Below are 12,668 nucleotides of genomic sequence, written 5' to 3'. Positions count from 1 at the left end.
AGTTGTCAAGTTTCTGCGTGGTTACTTGCTGAATGTTATTTGCAAATATGTCTCATAGTCGTGTATCTGTTTCATGTCTTGTGTATTTTGGTTTCTTTCTTTTTTCTTTCTTCTTTTTGTACGGGTGGCGCAACCACGGTGATGGGCGCTAGGGTCGTCCTGGGCTGGGGTGTTTCCACTTGGGCTCCACGCTTGGGCGTGTCCAGGCCGGTAACGGTGGACAGTCTCGGTTCGGCGTCGCACACTTGCCCGATGACTTGTCTCTCCAACCTAGCGGTGATATGTGCGGAAAAGGAGTGGCTGGGCTGGCGTCTTTCTCTGTGGCTCTGGCTGGGGGGGACATTGACATTGGCCATCTGGCCTGGGGTCGTGACTCATTGCCTGGCGCTTCAGGGTTCGTCGGTTCGCTTCTGTAGGTCTAGATGGTAGCGGTGTCGATTCTGTGGCTGGGGCGTTGGTTGGAAGCGCCGTGCTGCGTGATTGTGGCTGGGGCACGTGTGAATGGGCTTCGGCCTGGGGCACGTACGTGCTGGCCTGGGGCCGCAGGATTGGAGTCCCGTGAGAGCCGACTGTGGCTGGGGCATGTGTGTGTGTGAATGAGCCTTGGTCTGGGATGCATACATGTTGGCCTGGAGCGTAGCGGGGCGTCGTGCTGCTAGATTGTGGCTGGGGCCTCTATGTGATTGGGCTTTTGCCTGGGGCGCATACGTATTTGCCTGGGACTGCAGCATCGAAGTGCCTTGATGCCAAATTCTGGCTGGGTCATGTATGTAAATGGGCTTTTGGTTTGGGACGCACACACACATGTTGGCCTAGGCTGTAGCGGGGCGTCGCGCTGCTAGATTATGGCTGGGGCATTTGTGTAAATGGGCTTTGGCCTGGGGTACATATGTTGGCCTGGGGCTACAGTGCTGACGACTTCCAACTCACGATTCGCCATTTGTCTGACCCGTCTACCATCTGACCGATATCCGCATATCATCCACCCTCACCGCATTCAATGCGTGTCCACCCTTCTCTGAGTGAGTGCTGTACCTGTGCTCGCATGTGCGTCTCGATGACTGATGTTCTTTGTTGCTTGTTGGTCCCTCACTCAAATCTTCAATTATTAACTCAATTTAGCTTCAATTGTAGTACATACTCTGGTTACCGTACAGCTGTGTTGCGAAATGGCGGTACCTTGAGCGTCTATATATATATATATGGATCTAACATGGTCTGTGTTAGCGCCATGACCGCGGGTCTACGTAAGGTGTGAACAGCCGTAGCCTCTTGATTGTACATTCCAATGCATTAGCAATGGGCGAATATGCCATTCAGGGTAGAGTTGCCAATGCATGGTCTGGACTCCCTACCCCATATGCGTTGGGGAGGCACCACGGAATGATGGTTAACCTGATGGTAGACGCTACTCGGAGCACCTAGGGTAAATCGAAGGGTGGGTGGAGTTGGAGGGAAAAAGGAGGAGAAACGCATTCTTTGCAATTGGTACCCCGGCATGGCTCCCGAGTATATTAAGTAATATTGTACATAAAGCCAGATCAGGAAGCCTCGGATCAGTTGAGTTAATTTTCAAGGGAAATTGTTTGAGCGATTGAATCAAATGTGAAATACATGTGTACAATGAACCAGTGCGGCCTGGACCGTGCACTCCCACTCACTCCAAGTTTCATGCGCCGGTGTGCATGACTCTGTCAGGCCCGCGGCCCGTGCGCAAGACTTCAAGCGTTATTCAATCGATTATTTCTATGAACCGTAGTAAGCAGGTTAAGCGTGTCTATATCCCCGGCCGATCAATTCCGCGCCACCGAAACTGAGGCGTCATCGTTTCGTGCGGCACAACACCTGCTTTACAACTAGGAAGACCCCATCATATGCTCGGTGTGCGCGGTCCATCGGTCTCATCTCCCACCCGACAGTCATCAGTGCTACTGCTTGATGCCACCGCGATGCAGCAGAAGAGGACCAGGCCTGACGTGGATCCGCATACTCTGGCACCCAAAGCAAGGCCCCATCGTTCTATCCAGCTGTTCGGAGCTTCCGCTGGTTCTACCCTAGAGAAGCACACACGTCCCACGATTGCACGGGATGGGTAGTCCGATGTCGTACCTCAGTGGTGGGATTTGCATTCAGACCCCTACTAGCTCAGGTTGGAGCGAGGCAAAGCAGAACAGCTCTCTTCAATATTGGTGCCCGCGAGCGTATGGTATCGTGCTTCCTAGAGTCCTACATCAAACGATCATGATACACTTGCGACATTCTCCACCCACGGCTGTGGCCCATCCACCGAAGTGTCGTAGGAGTTGATGGCTGCAACCACCGTCGGCTACAGTGTCCACGGCGTGCCTGCCGAATCCTTTTATTCACCCTCAATCCCTGCGACAGAGACTTTGTGAGCGTTCATTCGTGAGGACTGGAATCGCCATATCCTTCGGCAGCAATGAAGGCGGGAATTTCTTTTCAGCGCTGTATGTGGACGTAGTTGTAACGGGTCGCGTGTGGCTTGCTGCGCTAGCTGCCAATATATTCTGGGCCACCTTGGCCGTCTCCCCAGTCCCACCTGATCAGCAACCAATTTTTGAAACCTTTTCCACGTCTTGCATATGATCATTGTGTCTTGCACTAAGGGGCGCTACATATTAGGTTTAGTGCTGACGACGATCATACGGATTTAAGAAGCAAAGTACAAGAGTCAAAGCAGGAAATCTAGCCCCCCCCCCCCGCATCCAAATGTTGGGGCCTGATATATGTCTTGGACCCGCAGAATCCGAAACACCCCTCACTGAGAACAGTTGGTACCTCCTCTTCACATATATACGTCATGATCGCAAGGCAGCGATGTACAAGCGATGTGCTGATTTTCCATGGAACTCCTTTCATACGGCCGTTACATGCTTTTCATTTTTACTTCCGCCGATGATGGTTGCACAGAATGTGTTCGATCATTGTAAGCTCATAGGAACTGGTGCTACGATGCACACTTCCTGGCTATTGTAAGCGACTCGGGTCTAAAAGCTAATTAACCATCACCGCATAGATTGCTCTGAAATTCATTCATCATGCTGTTTATTATTTACATAGCGCGTTGTCGCAGTAATATTTGGTTAGCTGGTCATTCACTCCTAAAGGAAAATTGGAGGGAAGATTATCACTCTCCAAATATAACAGGGTCTCTTTTTATAACGTACCGGTTGGGTTTCCCCTCCTTTTCTCCTCCGCACTCACGCTCGAGACTAAGGTTAGCACTCCTAACTCACGTTACGCCGTACTCATACTGCCCGCAGTGCTGAAAGTCACAATGCAATTGTGGAGTGCCTTCGCCCCAATTACTCTACTTCCCGTTGTCATGGCTGGTTTTCTTGTCGGCGAAATCACTTGCGACCGAACACAACAACCGTTCGGGGCCATCGTCCCTTCATCTGCAGGCAGGTAAACCAAACCTAGACGAAACTTTCTCCTAGTCTTAACCTATGTTTTCCCAACAGACACTTGTCCTAAGGTATTGGACTACCACAACTACACGGGCGAGAATATGAGCTATGGGACATTGATGTCGGTCCAAGGGCTTTGCGGGGTTGACGTTGGAGTAAATACTGTCTCCAACTTTTGGACTGCCTCCAATGGTGCCATTGGACATTGTGACCCTGTTGAATCCTCAAACGAGACATGCATCAAGGGGGATCGCGAGAAATGCACATGGAGCATTCTGAATAATTGCGATACTATACACGTCTGTCCTCCAGGGTGGGGCCAGTAGCGATCCATGTAGATACATCACAATTTAGCGAGGCTGGAGTCCTGTCCAGTAGAAGTTATAGTGTGCATGAATGCCACGGCGTCAGCAGAAAAGGCATTCCAATGATAAAGGCAGTCGGCTAAGTTTAAGACACTATCTGAGGGTGTTTTTTTGCGCTTCAGATAGGGCCTAAATAGCCTATTTCCTGGACCCCTGGAAACATCCTGAACGACTCATCGTGCTACTACTTGAAGCCACCGCGAGCAGCTGGAAGGGACCAGGCCTGACCGTGGATCCGCATACTTTACCCAAAGTAAGGCCTCATCGTTCTGTCCAGCCGTTCGGAGTTCCGCTGGTTCTACCCTAGAGAAGCGACACCGGGATGTCAAGTCTGTGCAGTCTGGTAATCCGATGTCTTACCTCAGTAGTCGAATTTGCATTCTTCAGGTTGGAGCGAGGCAAACAGAAGAGCTCTATGTTGGTGCCCGCCGGCGCATGATATCGTGTTTCCTAGAGGCCTACCATCAAACGATCATGATACACTGTTCAATTCTCCACCCATGGCTGTGGTCCATCCACCGAAGTGTCGTAGGAGTCGATGGCTGCGACCCCCCGTTGAAGATGAACGGTGCACCACCTGTAACGTTCTTCAGAGGAAGTACATCAGCGCAAAATCTCGACAGCCATGAGCACTAGAATCGCCATATCCTCCGGCAGCAAGGAAGGCATCGACCTTTTCCTTCATCGACATGATTGATGATAGACAAAACAGCCTTCAGGTTAGACGTGCAACATCGGGGGCCCTCTATAGCGGACACGCGGCTGCAACACAACGTTTAGGTTGAACGTATAAAAAAGGTTGAAGTTAAGATAACTAGGCACTTTTCCTTCAACGACGACCGCGCGCGCGACCTGTCGCTTTGTTCCACAAGTCGCGGGCGGCATCATCCAGTTGTATGCGCTTCCCTCTCCTTCCACATTCCGAGCTTTATGACCTCGACTGTGTTAGGAGGCGGATTCTATCGTGAATCGGCGTTCAACTTGTTTGCAGCCGGCGCACTGGCACCGTGGAGAGCTCTACAAGGCAGGAACGACGTGTATCAGATTCGTGTGACCTTTGCACCGTCACCGTTTGGCCCTTCTGACCGCCGATATGGACACCAGATGTTACTCTCGCAACGCAGTCTCCTAAGACAATTGCACGTCAAAACCCTGCTTCTACCTCGTTTACACCGATGCCAGTCATAGCGATTCACTATTTGAATCTTATGTTACATGCGATTAGGCAAACTGGGTGGAGAATGTCGCAAAATTCAACCAGTGTATCATGATTGTTCGATGGTAGGCGATATCATGCGCCGGCGGGCACCAATATCATTGAATAGAGCTCTTCTGCTTGCCTCGCTCCAACCTGAAGAATGAAAATTCGACTAAGACATCGGACTACCAGACCGCACAGACTTGACATCCCGTGCAATGTGTCGCTTCTCTGGGGTCGAACCAGCGGAGCTCCGAACAGCTGGACAGAACGATGAGGCCTTGGTTTGGGTAAAGAATGCGGATCCATGTCAGGCCTGGTCCCCTCCAGCTGCATCGACGCGGTGGCTTCAAGTAGAGTCGTTCAGGATGTCCTAAACTTTCCCACGGGTCCGTCCTGGCAGCAAGGCCGCTTCACCAGGATAGGAAATAGGCTATTTAGGCCCTATCTGAAGCGCAAAAAAACACCCCTAGATAGGGTTTTAAACTTAGCTGACTAGCCTGCTCTATTGCCTTTATCATTGGAATGCCGTTTCTGCTGACCTGGCATTGATGCAGATGCATTTGTGCGCGCTGTAACTTCTACTGGGCAGGACTCCAGCCTCGCTAAATCGTTATGTATCTACTTACTGGCCCCACTGTTGTCGTGGCAGCCCAACGCCACACGAGGACAAAGGGGAGGCGGAGCTGCAGGCAAAGCGTTGCCGAGTGGCAAACCCTTAGTCGCACAAAGCGTCAGAGGCGCTAGTTTCACCGTTGTTATCTGCTTTGTTATATAGTTAGATAGACATAAAAGGGCGAGGAAGTCCTCAACCTTTACAGATTGTACATAGTTTACACCTTGCCTAACCAAACCACGCTTGACATCGCGCTCTAGACATCAGGTCTCAAGTCCGACCTCACGCCCCTGTTCGCCTGAGTCTTTCTCCCGCTGATCAACACCCACCAGATCCTAGGGCTAAGGGCAGATGGCACTATGGCAATGCTTCAGAATGCCCCATGTGCATTTCTGGCCATCCATCAGAATGGATGTCTGGTTCGACCAATTAACAATCGTGTCACAATGTCCAATGAGGCCATTGGAGGCGATCCAGAAGTTGGAGACAGTATTTACTCCAACATCAGCCCCGCAAAGCCCTTGGACCTCCATCAATGTCCCATAGCTCCTATTCTCGCCATGGTAGTAGGAGTAGTCCAATGCCATACCGCAGATGCTTGCTGGGAAAACATAGGTTAAGACCAGGAGAAAGTTTCGGCTAGGTTTGGTTTACCTACCTTCATATGGAGGGACGATGGCCCCGAACGGTTGTCTCTGGCTGCAAGTCATTTCACCAACAAAGAAATCAGCCATGACAACGGGAAGTAGAGTAATTGAGATGAAGGCACTCCACAATCGCATTGTGACTTTCAGCACTGCGGGCAGTATGAGTATGGCTATGTAACGTGAGTGAGGAGTGCTAACCTTAGTCTCGAGCGTAAGTGCGGAGGAGGGAACCCAACCGGTATGTTATAAAAAGATATATTTGGAGAGTGATAATCTTCCCTACAAAACGACCAATTTTCCTTTAGGAGCAGCTAACCGCATATTACATACTGCGACAGTGGGTTATATAAATAATAAACAGCATGATGAACAATTTTCGGAGCAAGCTATGCGGTGATGGTTAGCTTCTAGACCCGAGTCGCTTACAGTAGTCAGGAAGTGTGCATCGTAGCACCAGTTCCTATGAACATACAGTGAACACATTCTGTGCAACCATCATCAACGGAAGTAAGAATGAAATGCATGTAACGGCCGTATGAAAGAAGTCCCATGGAAAATCTTGTACATCGCTGTCTTGCGATCATGACGTATATATGTAAAGAGGAGGTACCAACTGTTCTCAGTGAGGAGTATTTCGGATTCGGCGGTTCCAAGGCATCAGGCCCCAACATTTGGCTGCTGGCGGTAGTCAATGCGATTGATAACTATAGTTCCGCGGCATGGGGGGCAGATTTCCAGCTTTGGCTTTTGTACCTTGATGCTTAGATCCGTATAATCGTCGTCATCACTAAGCCTAAAGCGCCCCTTAGTGGAAGACGCAATGATCATATGCAAGGCGTGGAAAAAATTGGTTTCTGATCAGGTGGGACTGGGGTTGTAGTGGGGAGACGGCCAAGGTGGCCCAGAATATATTGGCAGCTAGCGCAGCAAGCCACGCGCGACCCGTTACAACTACGTCCACATACAGCGCTGAAAAGAAATTCCAGTCCTCACGAATGAACACTCACAAAGTCTCTGTTCAGGGCGAATAAAGGCGATGGGAAGAATTCGGCAGGCACGTCGTGGACACTGTAGCCGACGGTGGTTGCAGCCATCAACTCCTACGACACTTCAGTGGATGGGCCACAGCTGTGGGTGGAGAATGTCGCAAGTGTGTCATGATCGTTTGATGTAGGACTCTAGGAAGCACGATACCATACGCTCGCGGGCACCAATATTGAAGAGAGCTGTTCTGCTTTGCCTCGCTCCAACCTGAGCTAGTAGGGGCCTGAATGCAAATTCGACCACTGAGGTACGACGTCGGACTACCAGATCGCACAGACTTGACATCCGGTGCAATCGCGGGACGTGTGAGGTTCTCTAGGGTAGAACCAGCGTAGCTCCGAACAGCTGGACAGAACGATGGGGCCTTGCTTTAGGTACCAGAGTGTGCGGATCCACGCCAGGCCTGATCCTCTTCTGCTGCATCGCGGTGGCATCAAGCAGTAGGACTGATGACTGTCGGGTGGGAGATGAGACCGATGGACAGCGCACACTGAGCATCGGTTTCTGAAACTATTGTGCCGCACGAAACGATGAAGCCTCAGTTTCGGTGTCAAATGAAGTTCGGCGCGGAATTAATTGGCCGGGGATATATGTAGACACGCTTAACCTGTTTACTATTGTTCATGGGCCAAAAGTTGGATTGTCCATTTGTGTGATGAAGTTTCCTCCACAGGTCATTCTATTGGACCTCCCTCCACTGCTTCCAATCCCACAGCTCAGCGGGCTTTGAAAGGTCATGTGATTGTCTTCCCTGCTGTCGGAAAACACGGAATTTCGTTTTAACGCGTTAAGAGCTCTCAACGCGTTTCAACGCCTTATTGATCCGTTCCAACGCTTTATTAATTTGTTCCAACACTTTGCTAGTCCGTTCCAACGCTCAATGCAAAAATCAAATTGTAAATACTCAGCCCCGCTGTAAACATCCCTGTTCACAAACGCATGGACGCAGTTCCCCTTCACTGCCAACCACGGCTGCAGCAACTGTACACTCACATTTCCATACCCTGTACTTCCAAGCCACATGGGAGTCCCCCATACTCAGGCAAACACACGTTCCATGATCCATTGCCACAAATTACCTTCACTTGCTTCACATCGATGACGTCTACCTACTTGACGGTCAAGCCACTCTCACAGCGAACGACCACTTCAGCAAGTGACAAATCCCCAACAACCCCACCGTTCTCTTCCTGTGTCATTTTAACCAGTGGGGTTCCATATGGGAGGCCGGGCACTGAGTCGTAACATGTCATTCAGGGACAGCATGGACAACGATTCCGACCACACACAGAGTGCACCCCCCATCAACTGTCAGTGTCCAGCATAGGAATCTTCCTTTATCGCTCCATGTTCCACCACCCTCAATGTCCACCGCACATTCTTATTTAAGCCACTTCGTTCACTGAGTTCTGATTTGTGTTTGCACTCATGTTCTCCTCAATACCACTGCTGAAATGAACAACAATCATGTTCAACTTTGTTTGAATTCTAACTCCACATAGCACCACCATTGAGAGCCACAATGAGTTAGACCTCAATCCCACAGCGGGTGCACACATATTGAGAATACTAAGTAACTTAGCCCATATACACTCAAAAGGCCTATGATTGATACAACTTTATGTCAACATATCAGCGCAGAGCTGAGAGTGCATGGTAGTGTAGCGGTTATGAATGTACTTACTATAATGATCACAGTGTTCCTCGGTTCAATTCCCACCTGTACCAACCATTTAATGATATTTAGTTCTGGTCCTATTCCGAAATGTGAGTCACCAAAATTGAGGATAATGTGTGGGGATGTAATGAAGTGAAGGTATGCTTCAATCCTGGCTTGCAAGGGGTTGTCTCTTTTTGTTGACCCTACCTTGTTGCCGTTGCAACGTGTTGAAACGGAGGCAAAGCGTTACAACGCCTCGAAGCGTTGGAACGATCGAGTTCAGTGTTGAGAGCGTTAGAACGGCACGTGCTGTTGAAAGGCGTTACAACGCCTTGTAATGGGTTACAATGCTTCCACAGTGTTTTCCAACAGCCAAACCAGAAGCATTGGCAACATTTTTGCCTCCTGCTCTGGAAGATGTCATTACCCCTGTTTGTGTGGTATTTGTTGGTCACACTACACCATCCAAAGAATGGTTACTAAACAATGTCCCTTAATAGTCAGATGAGAGAAAGTGTGTCTCGCTCTTGAATGGTTAATATGCCATAACCCTCTGTATGTGGATGTCACTCTGCATGAACAGCATCTCAATCAACTGCCTTTATTTGATGTCCCACTGCCAGTGCTGCTTCGGGTTCTTGATATGACAAATACCCCCCTTCCATCTCACAAATGCTTCCAAACACAGACCCCATCTTCCAAAATGTTGTGGTCAGTGACATAGACATGAGAGATGCTAATACAGCTGAAATGACTGCTGCTGCCATCAGGCATCTTAAACGTGCCAATGGAGAACTGGGTGCCCACATTCAGGTGAAACATTCACCTGATCCAGTCAATCACCACTCTGATCCCAATTTGCTCCCTCTCCTGTATCCTACTCTCTTTCCTTTCGGTGTTGGTGGCTACCATTGCAATTGTCGCACAACCCTGAGTTTGGAGAAAATGGCAGAACATTTGTTCTCTCTTGGTGACCAACAGTTTCAGGAGCACTACTCCTTCTTGTTTGTTGTCTTTAACATCATCCAACAGCAAATCGCCTCCTTTCAAACCAAACTGAAAACCACACATTCCAATTTTGACCAAGTGATCCATACACTCAGCAAAGTCTCATCCCAGACATTTGATGCTGTCATCCATCGAGTTGCCCATGGTGATCAAACTGCCCCCACTACTGATGATGAACGTAGTATTAAAACTCATGCATGATGTCTCCCTCATTTCTGCTAAAGTGCCAGGCTCTCAAGCTACCTGGACACAGGTGCATAACAAGATCAGAGCTCTCATCTTTGAATGTGGTCCCCCATCGTTCTTTGTCACCATTAACCCTGCTGATGTGGATAATCCAATAGTGAAGTTCCTGTCTGGACATGATTTTGATTTAGTGTCAGGGCCTGGCCCTCTGTCAGGAACGTGCCAGAAGCGTATCCGGGTGACCCACGAGGCGCGCGAGGTCATCCAGGCTCGTAAGGTCGGAGGGGCGGGACTTTAGCTTCAGCGACTCGGGTGGAGCGCTGCGCTTCGTTCTTACGTTGGTGTCCCAATTTCAGACAGAAGCCTTACGATGAGGATAAGAGTTTAGAGGGGGAATCCAAGTCGATATACGAACTAAGGTACATCCGGTGTAACCTACACGCGTTATAAACACAAGTAACTAAATGAGAGCGGCCCGGAAGGAGTGGCGGATCAAGCGCGATATTAATGAATGAAGAAAGGAACAAATAATCAATATTGGCAAACTTGGTCAACAAAAGGAAAGCAAGGAACAATAGGAGGAACAATAGTCCGCAAGCGGACAAAAGAGAAAAGGCCATCCGGCCGTCTAGCAAGCCGTCCGGCTGGGGGCGGACAACAATGAAGCGGGCAACCTAGGTTGGAAGGTACACGTGCGAGGGAGGAAGTGCGGATGAGGGTGACGGGTGGACGGATGGGTGGACGGATGATGATGATAGCGGGAGGGACGGGCCAAGTGACACTAGGACGCGTAGAGGGAAGTGTCGGATATGTCGGGTCGTGACACCCTCGTTCCACGACAGGCCCAGGGGGATCCTCCTAGTCGCTGGGGTATCTAGTCCCAGTCCGAGATCTTCAAACTCACTGAGGGGGCTAGCCCCAGCCTTCACAGGAAATGAGTTGAGAAGAAGGGTAACCTTCTCAACCTCCTGTGAAGCCGCTACAAATGGGAGTCGGGAACTATACAGTTTTCGGCTCTTTGTGGACTTTCCATAATTGGCACCCCCCTGTGGGAAGATTCTGGGCAAGCTGCTCACCCAGAAAGTTCCCATGGTCATGGCTGTGATGGTTTCTGGGCGAGTTACTTGCCCAGAATGTTCCCACGGGTCTGCATGCATGCAGGATTGTGGAACAGTGAAGGGAAAAATAGGAGAAAATGGGGTCAGGGTACCTGAGGGTGTGTGGGGTCAGGGGCTGTGCCCTGACATTTAGACACCATGTTGCCTTCTGAAGTCCCTTCTTAATGGGAACAAGCTTCCACTGTCACTCATAATCCATTCATTGCCACTCACTTCTTTAGACTGTTCATACAAGCATTCATTGTCTCATTGTTAGGTCACACTAATATGGATGGGATCTGTGCTGATGGCATCCTAGGTCCATGTAAAGGTTATTATGGAACTGTGGAAGCTCAAGGACGAGGCACTCTCCATTGTCACATGCTGGTATGGATTGAAGGGGCTCAACAAATCAAGGAATGAGTATTGAACAATGTTCACAGTCTTTGGTGCCAACAATTCTTAGATTTCTTGTATGACACCATTCGCAATGACATCCCCATCCAGACCCCTACTTCTGATTGCATCCCTGGCAACATGCATCCTTGTAGCATACAGTGTGATCCACTTTCTCACACACCTGCTGAAATCCAGAATGATTTACATCAGTTGGTCCAGAAATGTCAATCGCATTGTCACACTGGTACTTGTTACAAACAAGGGGATGGTGTCTGTTGATTTGGTCTTTCCCCTGATGTTGTCAATACCACATCCTCTGTAGACATGGACACTGGAGAACTCAAGCTGCGTATTTCTAATGGCATGATCAATAACTATTGTGACACCATTCTACAAGCAGTGCATTGCAACATGGATATCAAGTTCATTGGATCTGGGATGTCTGTCAGAGACCAGATGCGGGATGAGGGAGATGTCCCTGTGGTGGAGGGCTTCAGCCTCAGCGACTTAGACCAGGAGCACTGTGCCTAGTTACACGTCCATGCCCTAATTTACTTAACTGGCAACAAGAACTAGAAGGGGGATAACTCTAGTTGATTTTATCACTGGGGTGTAACCTATCTACAAGTTATATATATATAGTTACATGGGGGGTGGGCCCATGAACGATGGGACTGAGTGGAGCAGAGCTAACAGGGTTACATGTTAGCCAACTGAATATTACTGACAAGTTGGGTTACAGGTTTAGTGGATTGATGGCTATAACCCAGAAACGGAAAGGAGGGATTGGCCTGAAGGTAGGCTTGCAGGGCAAGCAACTAAATTGCCCAGCGGAGGTGTCACAGCCGTGCATTCTGGCCCATTCCTGGCCCATCCTGATGCCGCCTGAGCCTGTTCCTGCTATGCGAGCATGAGCGCGAGCCCCGACCTCAGCCCTGTCCTCCCTGAGGACTCCCTGCTCACTCCCCCGCTTGCCCCTAGGCTCCCCTGCACCTGGCCGACTCCCCCACAGCCACA

The 12,668-nt window shown here is 49.7% G+C and overlaps 3 protein-coding genes across 3 annotated transcripts; 2 read left to right on the top strand and 1 right to left on the bottom strand.

Moving 5' to 3' along the window:
- Positions 1-1,634: 1,634 nt before the first annotated feature.
- EI90DRAFT_3052176 (uncharacterized protein) lies at positions 1,635-2,554 on the top strand (the record flags this gene model as incomplete). The annotated part of the gene is made up of 3 exons (XM_039059912.1): positions 1,635-1,766; positions 1,861-1,976; positions 2,038-2,554. Coding segments are annotated over 3 exons (456 nt in total), but the record flags the coding sequence as incomplete, so codon positions are not given.
- A 518-nt stretch (positions 2,555-3,072) lies between these two features.
- Positions 3,073-3,787, top strand: EI90DRAFT_3052174 (uncharacterized protein). The gene is made up of 4 exons (XM_039059911.1): positions 3,073-3,103; positions 3,169-3,238; positions 3,285-3,425; positions 3,486-3,787. Exons 3-4 carry the CDS (start codon positions 3,299-3,301, stop codon positions 3,755-3,757), a joined length of 399 nt encoding a protein of 132 aa, XP_038917492.1. The 5' UTR covers positions 3,073-3,103; positions 3,169-3,238; positions 3,285-3,298; the 3' UTR covers positions 3,758-3,787.
- A 2,164-nt stretch (positions 3,788-5,951) lies between these two features.
- Positions 5,952-6,392, bottom strand: EI90DRAFT_3015372 (uncharacterized protein; the record flags this gene model as incomplete). Its single annotated transcript, XM_039056893.1, has 2 exons — positions 5,952-6,211; positions 6,269-6,392. 2 exons carry the CDS (start codon positions 6,390-6,392, stop codon positions 5,952-5,954), a joined length of 384 nt encoding a protein of 127 aa, XP_038917491.1.
- Positions 6,393-12,668: the final 6,276 nt, after the last annotated feature.

The sequence above is a fragment of the Cantharellus anzutake genome (assembly GCF_015039405.1).
Source record: "Cantharellus anzutake strain C23 chromosome Unknown EI90scaffold_17, whole genome shotgun sequence".
NCBI classification, from domain to species: domain Eukaryota; kingdom Fungi; phylum Basidiomycota; class Agaricomycetes; order Cantharellales; family Hydnaceae; genus Cantharellus; species Cantharellus anzutake.
The sequence above is the reverse complement of the archived record's forward strand: the minus strand, read 5'-3'. Positions and strand labels throughout refer to the sequence as shown.